Below are 22,884 nucleotides of genomic sequence, written 5' to 3'. Positions count from 1 at the left end.
TGGGTAAACTTTGGAGATAAGTCAACATCCAAGGCAACATCTCTCTATTAAATGACCTGCTGTTGATTTAAATAGCTACATTATTTGGATTCAGATACTCCAAATTTGGTCAGTATAATACATACATCACTGAAGGAGACTGATAGATGATAGAACATATTTCTTCCAAGGAGTTTTCACATCTGATCTTAATAGGTCTGTGTGAAGAAGAGAAGGGTGGGGATCACTTTTCTCATTTTATGAGGGAATTGTATGCTTTTCATGCTGACACTGTAATATGTCATAACCTACTAGGATGAATTTCATTATACTAGAAGTTCTTTTTCTACGAAGAGGTATCTGAACTCTACCCCTACCAGGCTGAAGTGCTCCAGGGGCTGGAGTAGCCCAATTCTTACCTATTTCCATCACAACATGTGGTAGACTGCAAAAATGGCCACAGATCATTCCCCTCCCTCTATCCCAGTCCTTTGATAATGCCACCCAACACTGACTCTGGCCTTGAGACCACCTTGGGCCCATGATACTTAAGCAATGCAACACACGCAGAGGTTTAAAAAGTACTTGTATATTGGGACTTTTTCTCTTGCTGTGCTTGGAACCCTGAGACCATGAGATGAATGAGCACATGTAAGCTGTTACGGGATGAATTGTGTCCCTCTACCCAACTTCATCTGTTGAAGTCCTAACCTCCAATGCCTCAGAATGTGATTAGATTTGGAGATAGAGCCTTTAAAGTAGTAATTAAAGTTAAATAAGATGACTAACATGGGCTCTAATCTAGTGGGACTGGAGTCCTTATAAGAAGAGTAGATTAGGATATGGACACACACAGAGGGGAGACCACGGGAAGACAGGGACAAGATGGCCATCTATCAGCCAAGGACAGAGGCCCTCAGAAGACACCAAACCTGCTGCCACCTTGAGCTTGGACTTTTAGCCTCCAGAATTGGGAAGAAATAAATAAATGTCTGTTGCTTAAGCCCCCAGTCTGTGCTATTTTGTTACGGCAGCCCTAGCAAAATAATACATGGGCTTAGTGGAGAGTGAGAGGCCATGTGGAGGAGAACTGAGGTATATGCCAGTCAAAAGCCAGCTAACACTCAGACACATGAATGAGGCCATTGTGGGTTTGCCAGCTGCCCATAGGTGGACCAGAAAGCTTGGCAGAGATAAACTACGAGGGTTGGCAAGAGAAGACAGGGGTCCCATATGCCTTTCATTCATAGAGAGGATTCCTGGGCTCATGATGAGTTCGTGTTCCAGGATAGGAACATAACACCCTGTTGTGTCCCCTTTCCATAGGTAACAGGGATAGTTACTTTGTCAGTGGAGGGAAAAATAGTCTATTTGGGCACTGGTCAGTCTGGAAATAGGAGTCAGCTTTTCTTTTAGGAGGTCTTCTAGAAAGCCAGTTGCCAAGGATCAGGTACTCTCAAGGCACTGCTGTGGAAAGTGAATCTCAGTGCAGGCTCTCCCACTGGGAGAGGGGGAGCCCCTGGACTACACTGGCTCCTTGTTTGGGAAACCAAGAGTAAACTCTGAGGATAGTTTTTGGATAGCCTCATCATACCACACTGATTATTTGTGGAAACCCAAGCAAAACCAAAGAGAAAGAAGAAGCAGCCTATGTGTTAAATTCTTACTGGATTGTCCGTTGTGAAAAGGCAAATTCTTGTTTTCCTGGTTAACTGATAGAAGAACCAAAGGTACTATGGTGGAACTCTGCCATCCCTCATACATAAAGGCCATTGGTTTTTTCCAGTTAGTGGGAAGATCTGCCCTGAGCCATTCATTGATTCTCACTACATTTCTCTATAGTTCAAGAGAACACTGTTTCTAAAATGGCTGGTTGGATTTAGGGGTGCTGTCAATGGGTTGGAGAATATAGGGAAGTGAAACTGACTTACATGGAGATGTAAGTTCACCTTGATCTTCCTGCTCTCTCTCAACAAATCGAGCTAACTCACCTCTGTAGGAGTTCCCAGTGTCCTATCTTTATGGCACCTGTACCATATGGACTATGAGGTCTGAAGTTTATTCTTTAATTTGCCCTTTCACTTTTAGACTCAGAAATTGGTGTCCATAAAAATTACTCTTTTGAATGGTTTCTGCTTAAAATCAGCTCAACAGAAAAAAAAATTGAATATTCTTTCAAAAGAGCTTCCTCCTTCCTTCCTTCCTTCCTTCCTCCCTACCTCCTTTCCTTCTTTCCTTCCTTCCTTCCTTCCTTCCTTCCTTCCTTCCTTCCTTCCTTCTCTTCCTTCCTTTTTTCTTTTCCTCCTTCTGTATAATTTAAAGCATCATAGGATCAATAGGTAATTCTGACGCTTCAGGAGCAGTTCTTCATATTGGGTTCATTCTGGTATCTGCTGGAAACTACCAACATTTCAATTTCAGTGGGAGTCCTTTGAAACCTGCTTAAAGATAATCTGTCTGAAGCCTTTGATTTGGAAAAATGGAAAGAGGAAAGAGAAGTGACTAGATTTTCAGAAGTTTTTGAGATCGAAGGATTTGGTTAATCCTTTATGTGGTTTGCTATAACTTTGTAAGTCAGTTGTGCAAGGTTAGTCTCCAGAATTGTTTCCTACTGATACTCTGCCACCGCGTACGTGGCGTTTCCTGGGTTATAGTCTCAGAAGCCCACAGGTTCTCTTGGGTTTGGTTAAATTCAGTGGTTCTCATTCGGGCTGCGCATTAGAATCACTGTGGAGCTTTACAATTTATGGATGCCCACAGTGCATCCTCAGAGTAATGAAACCATATTTTGCAGGGGTTGGACCTGGGAATGAGCAATTTTAAAGCTCTCCAGAGTATGATGTGCAGTCAGGATTGAGAACCCTTGAGATAAGTGAAGCAAAGAAAATAAGAAAAGCATCCCCACCTAATTATTCTTTTAAGAATAGCCCAACACATTAAAATAAGGTGTGAAAATACTAGTATAAACATTACCTTTAAATAGAATGTATAGTTTATTTTTTTTAAGATTTATTTATTTTTTTAGTCGAGAGAGAGAGCGTGAGGGGAGTGGGGGCAGAAGGAGAAGCAGACTCCCTGCTGAGCAGGGACCCCCCCCCCCGCCACCCCAATGCGGGGTTCAATCCCAAGACCCTGAGATCATGACCTGAGCCGACACTTAACCAGGTGAGCCAACCACGGTGCTCCTAGAATGTATAGTTTAAATTAGATTGTAAAATTTAAAGAAATATAAAGACCTATGCATAATTAGGTACCATTTTAACAGAATGGCTTACGGTTTCCAATCATTGCTTGATCTTTTCTTCTGTAAAATTTTATGATTTTTCACCCTGGTTTTCTCCGGCTTGAACAGGTATTATTCACTTAGAATCTTTCTGCTTACAGCCCAAACCTTCCCTTTCTATGAATGTGCACCAATATTTAAGATCTCCTGATGAGCTGGTGTCTGCAGGGGTTTTTCCTCTGCCACACGGTCAATTAACCCTCTTTGCAGAGGTGTGAACTGAAGCATTGTTGCTGGAGGTGTGGTTTGTGGACCACCAGCAGCAGCCCACCTGGGAGCTTATTACAAATGCACAGATTTAGACGCTACTCCAGATCTACTGAATCAGTCTGCAATTTAACAAGATTCTATGTAATTCAGCGGCATGCTAAGTTTGAGAAGTACTGAATTAGACTTACTCTTTGTGCACATGCCTTTATACCTGGCTTTCCCCTGTCCTTCCCTTGTAGGCATAGAAAGACAAAGGTTTCTATCAAAAATGTACAAGTGCATGTATGATTCACACTTTTCTAGTGAAAATAGATTTTCAGAGCTCTGTGTTTACTTTGCTTCATGCTAATTACTTGCTCATTAAAAGTAGAAGTCATATTTCCAGGTGAACTACAACTTCGGTTTTACTAGTGACAACAAGAATTAAGCAGTGACCTGATTGATAAAGGTTGTTTCACTGAGGATTAGGGGATGTGTTCTGGGCATGCTGCTTTGAGGACAAGTGCCTTGGCTCCAGAGTCGAAGCTGTGTCACCTCACATGCTGTCCTTTGCTTGCCAGCATGGGGTGCAGTTGTGTCACCTGTAAACCTGAATTTCCTTGCTTAGTAGACTGGATGAGGACCTGCCATCCCTTTTGTCTTGGCACGTTTCCTCTTTATCTTCCCTAGCTCACACGTTCGCTTATGTGCTTCAGGTATTTGGTCGATCTGTCAGTGTTGGACAGAGATGTAAGGAATGTCCAGGGTTTGGTCCTTGGATGTCTTTTCTCATTTACATTCACTCTCCCTTCAACTTCTCATGGCTTTTCTATTCATACGCAGATGGATTCTAGATTTATGTCTCTATTTTGGACCTCTTGTAGAAGTCTAGACTCTCAAATCCCACTGTTTCTTGGCATGTCTAAATAGTGTCTCAATGTCACAAGTCTGAAATTGAATTGTAATCTTCTTTGCAAAACTGCAACTCTGTTCCTCCAGTCACTCAGTCCAAAACAGAAAAGTCATCCATGACTTTTCTCTTTCCCTTCACCCACTCCCAGTTCATCAGTAAGTTCTGAAGGCTCTTTCTTCAAAACATACCCAGAGTCTCACCACTTCTCACAGGCCCCCCCATGCCCCGCCCCCTTCACTACTGCCCCGGACGAGCCATCTTCTGTCACCTGGATTGTGCTATCCCCATCCTACTTCTGCCTTTGTCCTTCTCCATTCTATTCATGACAAAGCAAGCTCTCTGCTCCAAACTTTCCAGAGCCCGCATCTTAGTAAAAGCCAAAGTCAAGGTCCCAGATAACTTTCTGAACTTATCTCCAACTACCCTCTCCCTGGCTAACTGTGGCAAGCTGAAGTCTCTGGAAGCAGATGCTGGAGACAGAATTGGTGGGGCTGGATATTTATTAGGGTTTAACACCCAGAGAAAGAAGTGGGATGAGACAGGATGGGCCAAAGAGAGAGAAGTCGAAGTGAAGTAGCCCAGCAAGGCTGCAGGCTGCCTACAAGGAGCTTGGGGGCACATGTGGCCTGCCCCAGTTGACTCTTATAAGGCCCTGAAGGCTGCACCTCTATACCTGCCTCATCAGCTATTTGCTGAGTGCTGCTCTGAGAAGGGTGTGACCTGGTGGAAGGTGACTCTCTGCAGCTGAGGCACAGGCGGAGGCTGTCTCCTGACCCCTTGGGTAGTGCTTGTCCATGTCCACTGCACTCTTCTCCAGCCACACTGGCTTCTGTAAACAAATCCAGCCCACTCTGCCTCAGGGCCTTTGCACTTGCAGGAAAGCAATTTCACTAGAGCTTTTTCATATGTCTTGCTCCTTCATCTCTTTCAGGCTTCTGCTTAAATGTCACTTTGTGAATGCGGTCTGTTTCCCGTGATCATCCTATTAAAAGTAAGAAACTTATACCCTTTACTTTTCTCCACAGAATTTATTGTCATTTGGTATACATACTATATATTTAATTCCTGACTTATTATTGTCTATATCTCCACATAAAATGTAAGCCAAGAAAGCCCTATCACATTGTAGGTGCTCAATAAATATTTGCTTATTGAATGAATGATGAAGGAAACTTTTGTTTATATGGGTTTGAATTGTAATATATCTCCTTGTATTGATGGAGTATAAGAATAACTTTAATCCCATGACATCAGTAAAATCTTTTGGAGCCACATTTATTAAAAAAGGTTTCTGGTATTGATTCCACGAATTTAGATATGATCAACATTAGAATTGATGATATTTTGAGATGTTTAAATTTCTCCCTACAAAATAACAAGTGTCAGATAATGAATACTGTAGAATTGTAAGTTTTAGAGACATTAATGTTTAATCCTTTTTTTTTGTTTAATGTTTTATTTATTTATTCATGAGAGTCAGAGAGAGAGAGAAAGAGAGAGAGGCAGAGGCAGAGGGAGAAGCAGGCTCCCCGCCTAGCAGGGAGCCCGATGCGGGACTCGATCCCAGGACCCTGGGATCATGACCTGAGCCGAAGGCAGACGCTTAACCATCTGAGCCACCCAGGCGCCCCAAGACATTAATGTTTAAAATGTTAAGGAAAATACGTGTTGTAGAAGTACTTACATCTCCACTATAATAGGTTAATTTAAAATCATTCTCTTTTGTTAACAAAAGCAAATTATCCATCTTTACTTGGCAAATGATCCAGGAAACACTCATGGATATCATTGATGTTACTGTCATGACTGGAAAGAAATAAAAATGTACTTAAAATTCTTTATATTTTTCCTTAATCCAGACACATCTTCCCATAATTAGTTCTTTTGTATCTTTGCTGTTTTACTAAGTATTTCATGGGGGAAAGGGTGACCCCAGCCTGCAGAGTTAGGAATGAGCTGAGGCCCATCCAGTTTGATGTTGTATGCTCTTTGTTAATATCATTGCTGGTTTTTGATTGTTTGGTTGGGTTTTTTTGGTTACATTTGTTACAAACTGGGAAAAATTATCAGCAGCTTTATTTTTTATTTTTTTAAATATTTAATTTATTTATTTGAGAGAGAGAGCTAGCAAGGGGAGGAAGGGACAGAGGGAGAGGGAGAATCTCAAGCAGACTCCCCACTGAGCACGGAACCTGACCTGGGCTCAATCTCATGACCCTGAGATCATGACCTGAGCCAAAATCAAGATTCAGAGGCTTAACCAACTGTGCCACCCAGGCGCCCCAATCATTGTGCCTCTGATTCCCCACTCTTCCTGCTTCATGCTCCTCCCCAGATCATCTACATTCCTCTGTCCTGCTTTCTCCTTAAATGACCCAAACATTTCCTTATATAACCTGAGTCACTCTCCCAAGGTGGGAAAAAAAAATCCAAATCCAAATGTTTGAAAACCGCTCAGTCAGTGGTTACCTCTAGTTGATTGCCAAGGTGATTCAGCAAGTTCTCTTTCCTTTTCGATCTCTTCATTGGTAATCTTGCTGTTTCTAGAATGACCTTTTCTATAAACTTCACTAAGAAGATCTCTTAAAGGTTAAGATCTCTTAACCCTTTTGGGCCAATGCAAACTACATATCATAATGGAAAAGAAAATAACAAACTTGTAACAATTTTGCCATCATTGAATCATTGACAAGTGAGTTTTGTGCAGAATTTTCCAGCTGATGAAACCATCTTTTTTGACACCCCATTAGATGGGTAGAGAGGAGCTGGTAATAAGCTAACTCCAAAAATATTTTCTTCTGACTTCTTCACCTTCAAATGATTCCTCCCTTCTTTAAACACGTTGAAATATTTTTGAACTGTTCCTGTTCAGGAAATGCAATCTTTTAAATTCCTACCAAGCTGAAGGTTTTGTTTCAAAAGAGGCTACACTGGTTTGTCCTTATTTTCTTTAGTTCATGATGTATAGATAGAGTCTCCACCACAGAGGTATTAACTGTAACACCATCATGTACCTATTTCATCTACACAGAGAGTCCTGGTCCAGGATGGGACTCTTGCAACAGAATCTTTGCTTTGCTTGTTGTCATTTTCTTCCACTTAACGAGTGAGAAAAATATGCTTTCTGAATGATTCAAATTAAAACCTTAATGCCAGGGTGCCTGGGTGGCTCAGTCAGTTAAGCAGCTGCTTTCGGCTCGGGTCATGATCCTGGGGTCCTAGGATCAAGCCCCACGTCCGGCTCCTTGCTCAGGGGAGAGCCTGCTTCTCCCTCTCCCTCTGCCTGCTACTCTGCCTACTTGTGCTTTCTCTCTGTCTGTCAAATAAATAGATAAAATCTTAAAAAAATAAAAACCTTAATGTCCTATATCACTTTCCAGATATATTTCAGGTTAAAGTTTTTTTTAACTTAAAAAAATTAAAGTTTTTGGTATTTTACCAACAAAGTAGCACTATTTTGGCAAAAAAAGATTGCACAGAAATTCAAAATGCCAGACACCCACCACAATTATAAGTCAATACATATTCGTTGGGTAAATTTGATAAGAGCTTAACCCTTCATTAGTCTGGTACTTTGACCCTTATACAGTGTTACTTCAATTTCACAAGGGAAGAGAGAGAGGGTCCAAGAAATTAGGGAATGTACCCAGGGTCATAGAGCTAGAAAATGGTGCACTTGACATCTGTGCCCAGCTCGGTCTTCTGCCTCCAAGGACATTTTTCCTCCGCATGGGTGAGACCTTGCATTAAGTCCCACTGCCTGTCGGGGTAGGTGTTCAGAGTGAGAAGATGACATTATCTTACTAGGGTCCCAGGGGCACAAACACTTGGAAGAGGGGCTTTGGATGGCCTTTAAGGGGCCCCTCCCCGTACTCCCTCCTTCCTGCCCTCTATACCCTCCGTCCTCCATGGCTCTGCTACCCAGGTGCTCCAAGTGGTCAACACTGCAGCCCTCTGACCCAGAGGTTGATGGTGGGGACCCAGGGTCTCTCTGATCGCTGTTGGTCTTTCAAACGTCTCAGATGGAACATCTCAACAGCAAGCCGTCCTTTTGCTAATAATGATTTCCCTTGTGGCATAACTGATGAGTTATTATGCCAGTAACCACACAGACAGACAGACAGGCAGACACACACACATTCTAGGGGTGGGGGTGGCAGGGAAGAAGGGGAGTGAACCCTGTCCTGCCTCATGGTGACCTTCCCAGTGACCATCCTTTCCTTCTTTCTCACTGGGCTTCCGTAGTTGGCACATGCCAGGTGGGACTAAATCAAGCTCCGAAGATTTTCCCCTCTACATTTATTTTGGCAGCCAGCCCATCTCAGCATATTACAGGATTTAAATGGGAAGGCGACAGGCATCTAATACCGGTTATTGTTTTAAGAGAGAATGTATTTCGTGTAAGTGAATCTTCCATGATAACAGCGTTGGCCAAGCAGACTGGAAAACCACATTTCTTTTTTCTTTTTTTATTATTATGTTCAGTTAGCCACTGAATAGTACATAGTTTTTGATGTAGTGTTCAGTGATTCATTAGTTGCATGTAACACCCAGTGCTCATCACAGCACGTGCCCTCCTCAATACCCATCACCCTGTTACCCCGTCCCCCAACCCGCCTCCCCTCTGAAACCCCCAGATTGTTTCTCGGGGTCCATAGTCTCTCATGGTTCATCTTCCTCTCTGATTTCCCCCTCTTCGGATTTCCCTCCCTTCCTCTGCGGTCCTCCGTGCTATTGCTTATGTTCCACATATGAGTGAAAATTACATTTCTTAGGCTGGCTACTACACTTGCATTTACTGGGAGATAGTGCCTGATGCTGCTCCATTCAGTCACTGTTCACTTGGAAGCTGAGCCCTTTCGGTGAGGGGAAAAAAGAAAATCTGCACTCCACATGATTTCACTTTTAAACCACCTACTTGGATGATGTGAGCCATACCAGCAAGGTTGCTCTGTCCAAATTTCAAGCCCTGTATTTGGGTGCCACTGAGTTGACGATTCCAATCCTTGGGTTCAGCATTGTCTTCTCCCGAGGATGTTTGTTTTTTAAAATCTTAACTTTTCTGCAAGGATAAACCCATTAAAGTCGCTAATGTGTTTCTCTGAGGGTTTTCCAAATTGTTTTCCTCTGTTAGAGGGGAGAAATGGAGGCAACAGGGTGCAAGATTCTGAGAGAGAAGATTTTGTTGATGTGTGGAAATGACTGTGAAAAGGAGATAAGTGAGAGCATGGGGGGAGCTGTCTCCCTGACCTGCCAGGGTGAGTGCCGACTCTGGGGAAACTCTCAGAATACTCTGGGACTTCATTTCCTCTATTCCTGGGGAGTTCTAGTTCTCAACAATGATACCCATTTTAAAGACGAAGAAACTGGTACTTAGAGAGCTCAAGTGAGTTTCTCAAGTTCAACGGTAACTACGCGGAACATTCTGGAACAGAACTCAGATTATTTATTGTCTGTTTCAGTGTTCTCTTCATAATAACACCCTATTTTTCATTATGCTTAATATATGTACAGACATTTTTAAGGATCAAACACCTCTTGTGTTTGTATGATTTTTTGTTCTTGTTTTTAACTTCTCATGGCTAATTATTCCTTAAAAAAATCTTTAGTCAAGCTTTAAAAAAAGTACTAGAAGAGGGACGGTTGGGTGGCTCAGTCAGTTAAGCGTCTGCCTTCAGCTCAGGTCATGATCCCAGGGTCCTAGAATCGAGGACCCACGTCTGGCTCCTGCTCAGCAGGGAATCTGCTTCTCCCCCTCCCTCTGCCCCCCACCCTCCCACTCATGTGTGTGCTCCCCCCCCAAATAAATAAATAAAATCTTTAGAAAAAATACTAGAAGACCCACTTGCCCAACAATTCCAATAGAAAGAGGGAGGGGGGATAGTTTTCATTCTTAGTAAAAACATCATCTTTTATATTCTTTATTTTTTGAGTTCAAAATGAATCCAGGAAGCACACAGGTTTAAGAAGGCAAAGTACCCTTTTATCTTTCTCCTAATTTTATCCCCATAGGTCCCCATCAAAATAAATGTTCTATCTTTCTTTCTTTTCTTCTTTCTTCTCCACCATTCAAGTAATCGGCCAAGTTGGTTCTTCATATCTCAGATGAGTGGTGAGATGGAGTGTGAAGCAACCAGTAAAGAATTCCTGGTTTGTTTTCAGAGCCCAAGCCTCTGAGAGAACCAGGAATGCTGGCAGAGGCAACAGAAGAAACACTTCTCGGGGGGAAGGTCTGGTGTTGCTTATGGATCCAGGGCAAGCATCCCTTGTCCACAGGTTAGCAGACTCCTGGAGCTGAAGGGACCATGACAGCAAGAGCACTGGTGGCTGGTGGAGCCAGTGTGGACAGGTGGCTGATGACCAGCTTCCTACCCCTGCCCTGCTCTGTTTCCCTGCCTTATATAGGACCTTGGACCTGAGGCCCAACTGGGGGTGGGGAAGCACTTCCAGAAGTCATGTTAAAAGAATATCCTAGCCCCAAACTCAATTGTTCTAGACATACGTCTTTATCTTCTGCAAGCCTACTTAGAGTCACATTTGAGACTGTCTCCATAAGCTGATGGAGAATAGAATATTCTATATTTCGTTAAAGCATACATGGACAAATGAGATCATATTATATATACCTCCTGGTAATTTCCTTTTTACCTTAATAATTTACCTCTTTCTGTGACATCAAAGAAATAATTTTTGTTTATCTTTTTTCCAGATATATAATATTAAATGGCATGGATGTTTTTAGTATTTCAGGTTCTCCAGGGGTTGGCAAAATCAGGCATGTGCCTATACAGACAAATTGAATGGCAAGTATGGAGACCCAGAGCAGGATTGGAGAGCCCTCTGCAGGCAGGTGGTCCTCACATTGTGAGGGGTCCAGCTCTGTCTTAGCCCCTCCTTTCCCTGTCCAGCCACTGCACTAATAGCTTAGCAGCAGATGGGAAGGGGGAGCTCTGCAGACCTTGTCACCGCTGCCTGCATTTGGCACAGGGTGCACGCTGAAATAGCACATCCTTTCTAACTCCCTGGCTCGGCAGTTTTTTGTTTTTGTGATTAATGTCCAGTGCAAAGGTGAGTAATGTAGCAATTCATTGTAGTAATTCGAGTTATGGGGAATATATGGACTCCTTCGCTCAGCATCACCTTCTCCAAGTCCTTGTCACATAAAAAGAATCATTACATTGGGAATACACTGCCATCAGCCACAAGACCAAGCAGAGATACAACTGTGTGCCCCAGCTATCTCCACTGCTAGCAATGTGAGCCCTTCTTTGTAGAACTGGACGATGCTAACCGGACTCAAAGGGTAGAAAAGAAAGCTTTCCATGTCTACTCTTTGGCCCTACCTGTTTTAGCTACTATCTAAAAATGACCAGTCAAGTCTAAATGACCCACAAGTCTAAATGACCCTAAATTCATTTCAATTTTATATTGTATTGTTATCACCTCAAAGTGAACTTTGAGCTCCGAGGAGAAGTTTGGGAGTGGGGTGAGGGGAAGAAATCTGGTTGGCCAGCGTAGGAGGGCCTCCCACTCCAATAGGTCCTGGAGAGCATGGCTGCTGTCCCCGTGGGGGGGGTGCAGAACAGGTGAGTAGATGAGATGCAGTTGAGAGCCTTCGTACCAGCTTCCAGATTCAAGGGAAGTGGTAAGATGCCTGCAGGCCTGAGGACCCCAACTCCACCAGCTTTGGAAGTAAGTGATTGCACACCCCTTGGGGTTTCCATAGCTCTATAGGAAAGGGGGTGGAATGCAGTGAATCTGGATTGCCTGTTCTGTCCTCTGAGACTGCAGTCATGTTGTTCGGGTGTTCATATCAACTGGAAGTATTTCTAAATTCGTTAGCTGGTGGGGTCGGAGACCTTGGGTTCTTCTTTTACTAATGCAAGATAGACGTATTAAAGTTAGAAGGATAAAAGTGCACTTGGATGGGGTTGAGCAGTATTATCATCTTTACGGAAAAAATGCCCTGCCCGTGGAGAAGGTGCTGGAAGGTAAGGGAAGAGAGGAACGAGCTCAGCCCCTATGGATTACCTGCATTTGGCAGGTAAGTCCCTGTTGATGCACTGTGGGTATGTGCGTGCCTCCATGTGCACGCATGCTGAGGGACAAGAGGAGCGGGGCAAGCCTCCCTGACCCAGGGCACCTGGTCCCACTGGGATTTCCTGCCACACCTGGGTGTCTGTCACTCAGATCCAGTCACCAAACCCACCAAAACCCTGGGAGGGCACTGAGCAGAGGTGGGCAAGTCTCCTTCCACTAGCCCCTCTCGCAGTGCTGGTGGCAGCCACTGCCTGTGCAAATGGATCCCGTGCATCGGATCTTGAGCCCAGGTTATTGTTCCCAGAGATGTGTGAACAACAGTACCTAGCTCCCAGGAATGACAGCACGTGTTACCTTTAAAAAAACCCTCTTCAATTTTACAGCACCCACATTTCAGGAAGAAACTTTGTGTGCAGTGTCTCTTCTGCTCTGCTGCCCCGCTCCCCGAGCCACATCGAGGCTCCCTCCATCTAGCGTGGTCTGATTGAAAATTCAATTCAACTCACTTCAAATATGCAATGAGCACCTTTATGTTGGCAGCAAAGTGGTAAAAGCCATAGGGGATACAAAATAAGTATAAAGCACATTTTTTGTCTTCAAAAAAAGTCTGCTGTGCTATAGGGAACAACATGGAGAAACAACAAGAGACCAACATGAGACAGAATATATTTACTCATCAGAATGTGTTGTTCTGACATTAAGTGCATTGGATGTTCCAGAAAAAGAGATCTCAGGGAGGGCCAGACTTGTCAGGGCAGAAAGGCATCTTGGAGAGGCTGGGAGCTGGTTTGGGGCTTTGAAGGATTGGGAGTGTTCAAATATGTAGCCAGATCACATGCAAAATTTTTCCTGTTATTTCAGGTTTTCTACTGAAGCCTTCAAGCTGAAAATAACATAACCTAATTACTTGCACTGTCTAAGAGCTCGTGAAAGAGCTGTCAGCCAGGGCTTACTTAGAGGTGGCCTGGATGTCCTACAGTCCTCACTGGCCGCTCCCCAGTTCTGTGCCCCTCACGCCCTCCTACCAGTTTATAAAAGCAGATTATAAATGTGAGAGGAGGTCCTTACTGGGTTTTTTAGTAGTAGGTGGTCTGCCTGGTATGAATGGGGGATGTTTTCTCTCCCCTCCATTTGGAAGAGGGTAGGGTTGTCCTCACCTCCCCTAAGACAAGAGAAAAGAGAGCCTGGTGCCCACTACTGGGCTTGATGCTTGCTGAGGAGTTGAAGCTGTAGGCCCATTCTGGGGCTGTTCCTGGCACAGAGCACAGTGGGGGAGGTCTTGGGAGAACTTGGCACAGGTCCCCGGATGAGAGAAGGTATTGTGAGCATAAAGACTGGTACCCACTTCTGGCAGGGGAAACTTGGAAGGAGGGGGAGGAGGGGAGCAGCCTGTGATGTCAGAGCTGGGGGCTGCCTGCGTTCCCACCACATGGCCTGCCAAGGATTGGTCAGTGTCCTGTGGACCCAGTGGGTGCTGTGGAAGAATATAGAAACAGATTGAAGAGGGTGGCCTCCTGGGGGAAGACTCCGAGCCATGCAAAGCTATGGGGTGTATGAATGAGAATAGGTGAGGGGAGACATATTCCAGGAAGGTGGTGAGGAACTCATCCTTCTTGTTCAGCAATCATGCAACATGGAGGTCCCCTGGGAGAACTCCCCAAACCCACATGTGGCCCCAGTGTGGAATACCTGTCACATCAAGGCTGTTGCTGGTAAAGGGGAACAGCACCAGTTATGGAAGAGGGGCTCTTTCCCTCATGCTTTTCCAGCCCTTGAGGAGGAAGGGAGCCCAGGCAGAGGGAGATGGAGAGTGGGGAGGAGGAGTGCGGGGACCGACCAGGCTCTTTCTCTCTCTGTGCTACGGGTCAGGCCCCCAACTGGGAGAAGGGGAAAGCCTTTACATCGCATGGGAGACTAGATTTGATTCTTCCTGGGCAGGACTTCCTAGCTCCTGAAAGTTGAGTCTCAATGGTCCAAATGAGACTCTTCTTTATAACTGATAGCACTGAACAGCCCTGAGGGCTGTTGTCCTGATGCTATCAGGGGGCAGGCAGGGAGAGGACCCAGAGTTCTACTGAAGGGCGTCTGCCCCTGGCACCCCCAGGAGGGCCAGCAAACTGATTTCAGAGAGACAGGAGCACCAGGAAGGGCAGTCCAGGAAAACACAGGACCCAAGTGGGAGCCATGGGTGGGGTGGGCCTGGAGTGTTGGGGGGTCTCGGTGACTTTGTCTGGTTGGAGGGGAGGGGACAGCAGAGACTCACTGTGGGAGACTTGAGATAGGACTTCCAACATTTTTGAGAGGATTGGCAGCAGGAGGGGCTAAAGCAAACAAACAAACAAACAAAAGGAGTATCCCACTTCTCAAGCAGGTTTCCTGGGAAAGGCTTATTCTCCACAAAACCATCTCCTCCTTCTTTCCTGAGCATTTCTAGCCACCAGCCAACATTTCTCCCCAGTGCACACTAGTTGGTTTGTTGTTGCCACGTGGGTTTGAGAGTCTGTCTTCTCGTAATATTCTCATTTACCCATTTGGAAACAGAGGCCCAACTGAGGGGGGTTCCTGGAAGGAGGGACGCTCCATGCCTTTCTTTTCCAATTCCCACAGGGGCAGGAAGACCCACTGAGCCTGCACTTGTGTGACTGGATTTAAGTCAACTTGGACCCAGAGATGAAAGTTTAATTTCTTGTTTTATAAAATGAATGAGGAACAAGCAGGAGACAGGAGGCGTTTGGTTTGTGGGGCATTGGAAGAAGCGACCCACCATGGTTTCCTGAAGAGTGGATTTCCAGAGGGTTTTAATTATGATCACCGAGCTACAGCTTGGAGAGACATGGCTGCTCAAGTAGGTAGCTGTCTGATTTCTACTGCTGTCTGGCTGGCTTGCCTGGCCTCCTTAGCAGTCCACAATTTAGTCTACACTCTTGGGGGGCAAGAGAGGCCTTGTTATTATAAACCAAATTTATTCTGACTTTGAGCTTTAACTCTCTAGAGGGTAAGAAATTAGGTCTCAATCGTGTTTGGAAGGATTCTCCATTTCCATGCATGCACAGAAGGATCTGGCAGTGGTTTTGGCAGAAGGGCCTCTGATCTCTAGCCTATCGTTGTGATAGCTATGATTCTCATTGTTCAAACTCACATGGTTTATTGGAAGTTGATTGGCTTTACTGCTTCCCTGTCAAGCAGTGGTGTGCCATCTTTAGCTACCGTTCCCATGGTCACCTCTCTTAATATTCTGTCTCCCCAGCATCCCTGAGCCAACTCTAGTATCTCTCCTTAAGGGGCTGCAAAAACTTGTCTCCTTTGCAAGGCTCTTTTGGAAAGAGCTACCAGCTGCTTTTGATATGGCTGCTCCCACATGCCCAGCCTAGCCCCATCCATTGCTCTGGGACCACGCAGCCTAACTGCTTCACCGAGTCATGGGCTTGGACACAAAAGTCTGGATGGAGGAAGAGAGTCCCTCTCCCCGCACCCCCCTCCAACACAAAAGCACACAAGAAAAGGCAACACCAGGCCTGGCTCCTTTTTTGTATTTGCTGGAGAGTGGAGAAGGAAAATACCTAGAGTTATAAGTAAGAAACCACAAATACATTATCCTGTCACATCTGTCTCGTCTTTAGAGTCTAAACAGTGAATAAGCTAAGGCAATTCCCTCAGAGACTTGCTTTAGCTGTCCCTGAGTGCTGTCAGCAGCTAATGTTCTTAGCAAAGAAGGTATGAGTGCAGTGGTCCTATGGAGCAGTCTGGGTTGAGCTGAGTCCAAACATCAACCATCAGCCTTCACTTCCATGGCCCACCTGTGGGTTGCTGCTCAAAATATATGAGAGAATTTGACCATGACACCTTACGCACTGTCAAAGACAAAAACCAAACAAGTAAGGAAGTTGATTTTATTCAGCCTGTTGCAATAGGGAAAGTACCCCAGATCTGAAGCTCAGGATGTCTTAGGAGAGTGGATTTGCCTTAGACTTTTACAGGGAGGGGTAAGCACATGGCAGATAGGGTGATTTATAATTAAGGTTGTATTTTAAATAGGGGAAGCTTCAGTCAGCACAAGAAAGGTTTTTCCCCTGTGGCTAGCTAGTTTCCAGGAAACAAACATTTTGAATCATTCATGAAATAAAGAATGGGAAATTGGAGGGGCATCTGGGTGGCTCAGTCGGTTGAGTGGTTGAGCGTCTGACTCTTGATTTCAGCTCAGGTCATGATCTCAGGATTGTGAGATGAAGCCCTGTGTCCAGCTCCATGCTGGGCGTGCAGCCTGCTTGAGAGTCTGTCTCTCCCTCTTGCTCTGACTGCTCCCCCCAGTCCCGCTCACTCACATGCTCTCTCTCTAAAAAAAAAAAGAAAGGAAAAAAAGAGAAAAGAATGGGAAGTTGGAGGGTCGAGGTTGAATGGTGTCCCCCTAAAAGATGTTGAGGTCCAAACCCCCAGTATTTGTGAATGTGTCTTATTTGTAAATGGGGTCTTTGCTGAATGTAATCAGGTTAGGATGAGGTCATAGGGTGGGCCCTAATCTTCGAGCCAAGTAATGCCAAAGATTGATGGCAACACTAGAAGCTAAGAGAAAGGCATGGAATAGGAGGTTCCCTATAGTCTTGAGAGAACATGGCCCTACCAACACCTTGATTTCAGGCTTCTAGCCTTCAGAACTGTGAGACAAAATTTTTCTGTTGTTTTAAGCCACCTAGATGTGTTTCTTTGTTATGGCCACCCTTGGAAACTAATATAGTCTGTGCCTGGCAAAAGGGGAAAAGTATGTGTTCAGTCTTGTCAAAGGTAAACAAGGGCAGCATCATGGTCTTATGGGAGTCATGATAAAGTGTGTCTTGCATAAGTCATGTGCAGAGGACATTTTTGTGAAGCCATTTCAGGAACACAAAAGGGTGGGGGGTTTCTTATCCTCACTGGGAACACAGGGCTCAGCGTTGTGAACCCACTTAAAACCCATAAATGGATTTCCATTCCTACCAGTTAAATTCCAACCTTCCTAGTCTTGTTATCCAAGGGCGGGGCCTCCAAACCCCACCGGCCTTGTCTGCCTTGCTTGTTACTCTTGCACTATCCACATGCCTCCCTGTGTGGTTCCACAAACATACCTGGTGGTTCACTGATGTGTCTTTGTTAGTGTCATTACTTTTGCCTGGAACATGCCCTGTCTCTCTTCTTTCTCTCCTTTAGTTTCACTCAGCTTCTATATCCATTTCCCTGAGGAACCTACCCTCACACCTGTTTCCAGGTCTCTCTGGGATTTAATGGAAGCCAGGGCTCACCTCTGCAGAACACTCTTCACCCTGGATTGGAGTCAGGTGCTCCCATTGCTGTCTCTCCTGCTGGGCTGTAGGTTCCCTGCACACTCTGATTCTCTATCTTGCTGCAAAGCTCACTGCTTGGTACAGAAAAGGTGATAAATAAGTATTTGTTGAGCTGAAATGAACTCTGTCTCCTTCAGACACCTCTCCCTGACCCTTGGAAATGTTTCCTCTTCAACATGTCATGTTATTTTTTTTTTTTTCCCTGAGAGCCCCTTCGCTTCTAAGTTCAGCCCTAGCAGAGAGGTGAGGTCTGTATTTTCAGGTTTCATTGCTTTCTCCATAGAAGCATTCCATTTACAGTTATAGTATTCCAGCTACAACCAGAAAAAAAAAAAAAACCTCTTTCTTTGCATAGGCTTAAAAGAATATTTTTATCTTATCACAAAAGTATTGCATGCTCATTGCAAAATAAAGTTTGGAAAAATATAGAAAAGCAAAGAAATCCAAAAACATGAAATCATCTATCATTCTACAACCCAGAATTAACTATGTATTGATGTCATATCTCCAAACAAAGTGATTTTCATGTTGTACATTCTATATTGTAACCTGATTTTTTTTTTACTTAACATTTTGAGATCAATCTTCCACATTAATAAATACTCATTTTTGTGAAAAGCACAAATGTTTTTCAGGAAGGAACTTTTCCATCTAGAGACAATTTCACTCTTCTGGTGAGAAAATCCCTTCCCCGCCTTTTTGAGGATGAACATATTTGGCTAAAAATCCCCCACAAGTTTGGAAATGTTAGAAGTATCTCTCTTGGAAGGTGATATTGAGATTGGTTGCTAAAAATAATAACTAAATTAAAAAATAAAATGAAATATGTCTAATGTAGAAACGTAGTTTCTCTTTCAGTTCCAATGACTGTCTTTTTAATGTACTCCTGTATGTTAGGAACCTAGAAGTGTATACCTGTGGCTATGCAAGAAGGCACCCATCATTTCCCCAATAAACTTCACCACTGTCATCATCATCATCACCAACATCATCCGCATGAGCATCATCTTCACCGTTGTCTCCAGCATCATCACCACCATCACCACCACCAGCATCTCCTTCACTATTATCACCATCATCTTCATCACCACTACCACCATCAGCAGCATCACCATCATCAACTACCAACATCACCCTCACCACCATCACCATCATCATCACCACTACCAGCATCATCTTCACCGTCATCATCACCACTACCACCACCACCAGCATCAACTTCACCACTATCACATCATCACCATCACCACCCTCTTCACCATTATCACCATCATCTTCATCATCACCACCGCCCTCAGCAGCATCACCATCATCAACCACCAGCATCTTCTTCACCACAATCACCATTAGCACCATCACTATCATCACTATCACCATCATCATCATCACCATCACCACCACTACCATCTCTTTCTTGTCCTCTCTTCCTCTTCCCCCTGCTCCTCCTCCCCCTCTCCTTTTCTTTCTTCTCCCCTCCTCCTCATTCTATTCCTTCATTATTTTCATCATCATTCTCATTCCCATTTCAACTTGCATCATTTAGAGATCTGGGAGTTATATGAATACTGAGGTATACGAGAGCAGGAGAGATGATTTTAAAAATTGCTGGAATACATTTAGAATTTTTTCCTAAACTATTTTAATCCCCAGGGCAGATTTAATTCTCTGATGTGGAAACATGACCTGTGAGATAATCTTGATGTAACAGCTTTCCTTTCAGTCTGATCAATTTTTTAAAAAATTTCCAAAATAGCATTAATAAAGACAAGTCAGAGATAGTATATTTTACTCATCTACATTTATATTTATCTAACTCACACACCTGCTTAATGTGTAAAGGTCAGGCTTTTAGACAGAAATCTCACGTGGATCTCCCTGAATTATGTAGAAGTTTACCTGGCTGGATAATTTGTATGACTTTTTACAGAAACTATAGAGAATGCATTCCAAGTCATAACATACAAATTGGCGTTTGTATTTTCTCCTCTGAAGAGGGCAGTAACCCTGAGAAAGATGTCAGTACTGATACCACAGAGCAGACCCCACGTAAGAGCACCTGGTGTCTCCAGTGATTGAAATGATATATTAATGAGCTCTTATTCTCAGTGACATTTTACCAGGAACCAATTAACTGTAGTAATTACATGTCTTCCATTGTGTGCTCTGAAATGTGAAGTGCACGGGTGTTGGGTTGCTGTGTTTGTTGAACATTTTTTTTCCATGTGACAACTCTTTAAGTGTTAAAACTTTGAGTCATTTATTATGTTTCCCTTGCCTTCTGGGTGTCGCAGAATGAAGGAAAACCTTGCAAAGGATGAGTTTATAACCACACAGATACTGGTGCATGTAAATGAGCATAGCCCAATACTAGAAAGCCTCACCAACGCTGTGCTTTAAGGGTGGCAGAAAATACAGAGGGGAGGGGCGCCTGGGTGGCTCAGTTGGTTAAGCGACTGCCTTCGGCTCAGGTCATGATCCTGGAGTCCCGGGATCGAGTCCCGCATCGGGCTCCCTGCTCGGCAGGGAGTCTGCTTCTCCCTCTGACCCTCCTCCTTCTCATGCTCTCTGTCTCTCATTCTCTCTCTCAAATAAATAAATAAAATCTTTAAAAAAAAAAAAAAAAGAAAATACAGAGGGGAGAGGGCACATGGCTAAAAACAGAAAGAGTTCACCCTATATGTTAAAAAAAAAAAAAAAGAAGAAGAAGAAGATAGCAGGAAGGGAAAAATGAAGGGGGGGAAATCGGAGGGGGAGACGAACCATGAGAGACTATGGACTCTGAGAAGCAAACTGAGGGTTCCAGAGGGGAGGGGGGTGGGGGGGATGGGTTAGCCTGGTGATGGGTATTAAAGAGGGCACGTACTGCATGGAGCACTGGGTGTTATATGCAAACAATGAATCATGGAACACTACATCAAAAACTAATGATGTAATGTATGGTCATTAACATAACATAATTAAAAAAAAACCAAAAAACAAAACAAAACAAAGAGTTCAAACTTCAAGCTAAAAACCAGATAGATGGCTTAGGGGAGCAGAGATTGAATAAGGGGCTCTGGTTAGTTGACTTCTAGATAATGGGGTGAGGGCTGGTAAATGGAAAACTTTTGTTTGTTTGTTTTAAAACTGTTGAAAAAATTTCAGAAATACTGCAGTTTGGATTTCTAAAGTAAATAACCCTTCAATACTTCACTTCCCTCACTATAAAATTTGGATAATGATTGTGTTTGCCTATTAAGTTTGTTGTGAAGGTAAGTTAATATATGTACAAGTACTTAGGATGGTACTGGGTAGATTGTAAATGCTCAGTGTCAGTTATTATTGTATTAAATCTATTGAACATAATTTGACATTCTAAAACTTGGAAGTTATGGATGAAGCTGCACACTCAACTTTTAAAAAATAGCGTATAGTGTTTATAAGATATAACATATAATTGGGTAAAAATGAAAATAGTACACAGTAATGAAAAAGCACAAGAAACTAAAACTAGCTCAGATCTCACACATTCAAAGATAACCACTGTTAAAATGTTTTGGGAAATCCTCAATGTCTCTACAAATAAATATGAATATATTCACAGGTAAATACACCTAATTTTATACTTTTGAATCGTAATATGTTCTTCTGTAAGTGACCTCTATCACTTACACAGTGTGTCGCAGATGTTTTTTAATCAATCAATATGACTTCCATCATCATTTTTAGTGGATGTATAATATTATGGAGCATATATATCATAAATCATTGACTAGCCCCCCCATGATGAATATTTGAATTGTTTATTTTTTTGATATTATATAATTTCTTGTATTGTAAATTCAGAAGTATAAGATAGTTGGGTCAAATGGTTATACATTTTATATTTTGAATCATATTTTTGCACTGCTCTTCTAAAATGGTAAAGCTAATTTATACTCAACGTGGGTAAGATTTGCTAGGCAGAAGTTAAGAGGTTGATGTCAGGGAAGAAGGATATTTTAAATAGAAGGGACAATGTGAGCAAAAAGGGAGAATGTGAAACTATTTACTGTATTTGGGGCAACTTCCCCCCTTTACTTGATCTTGCTATTTTTCACTCCACATTTTGTGGAACTCTGTATCTTATATCAGCTGGTATAGGTGATAGTCATTCTTCTAAAAGGTATGGTGTGGGTAAACCCTGATTTATTCAATTATTTTAAAAAATTTGTATATTTATTTTTATTTAATTTTTTAAAAAATATTTTATTTATTTATCTGGCAGAGAGAGAGAGATTGAGAAAGAAGGCACAAGCAGGGGGAATGGCAGGTAGAGGGGAGAAGCAGGCTCTCTGCTGAGCAAGGAGCCCAATGCAGGACTCGATCCCAGCACCACAGGATCATGACCTGAGCTGAAGGCAGATGCTTAACTGACTTAGCCACCCAGGTACCCCTTATTTAATTTTTTAATCTTTATTGGTTAGTTACTTTTTTTTATATCAGTGTTTACTTCTATGAACAATACTGTAACAAACGGTCTTTAAGTTCGGGTGGTTTTATTTATTTTTGTGGAAAAACTTTCTAGGACTGGGTTTGCTGAATTGAAGAGTACATATACTTTAAATTTTAATCTATATTTTAATCAGCGTTTCCAGATTCGTTTCTCAAGAGGCTGTAACATTTCACACTTCTACCTGAAAGTACAGTTTCTCCACATCTCAGCCCGTAATAAGTATGTTCCTTCTAAATTTATGCCAGTTTAATGGGCATAGCATAATTTTGATTTGCATTTCTTTGGTTACTGGGGAATTGGAGAACCATGCACATGCTTTTGGCCCATATGGATTTGCTTATCTGTGAATGAGACAAAGGCCTTATTTCTTTTGTTCTTTCTTTTCACTCCTACCTTAAAATTAAAAAACAAACAAACACTTTTCAAAGTAACACATGTACATAGCAAAAAATAAATAATACAGAAGCGTTTATAATGAAAGCAATAACCACTTGTCCTATCCTTCCTCACTCTTATTCCTAATCCTCCAAGTCAGGCCACAGAATCCACATTAGCTTATTTAAGCAGTAAGTGATTTATATCAGGGTAATATGCAGTTTACAGAATTTCTACCTTCTTCAGAGAAGTTGTGGCAGAGCCAGGAATGAACATTTTATCCAGGAGAAACCCCCAAGAGCAAGATGGGAAGTTT

General features: G+C 43.1%; 1 protein-coding gene across 2 annotated transcripts in view; it reads left to right on the top strand.

The window, feature by feature from the left end:
* Positions 1-19,979, top strand: part of LOC118553876 (uncharacterized) — a 54,677-nt gene extending 34,698 nt beyond the window's left edge. Inside the window, exons 7-8 of one of the 2 annotated variants that reach the window (XM_078070691.1) lie at positions 5,296-5,355; positions 18,617-19,979. In XM_078070691.1, the coding sequence (XP_077926817.1) occupies positions 5,308-5,355; positions 18,617-19,069 (501 nt within the window). In that variant the 5' untranslated portion in view covers positions 5,296-5,307 and the 3' untranslated portion in view covers positions 19,070-19,979. The remainder of the gene's footprint in view (positions 1-5,295; positions 5,356-18,616) is intronic. The other variant, XM_078070692.1, reaches the window with a different exon arrangement.
* Positions 19,980-22,884: the final 2,905 nt, after the last annotated feature.

This window comes from Halichoerus grypus, chromosome 4 (genome assembly GCF_964656455.1).
Source record: "Halichoerus grypus chromosome 4, mHalGry1.hap1.1, whole genome shotgun sequence".
Classification (NCBI taxonomy): domain Eukaryota; kingdom Metazoa; phylum Chordata; class Mammalia; order Carnivora; family Phocidae; genus Halichoerus; species Halichoerus grypus.
Note: the sequence above shows the minus strand (reverse complement) of the source record. Positions and strands in the feature narration are given on the sequence as shown.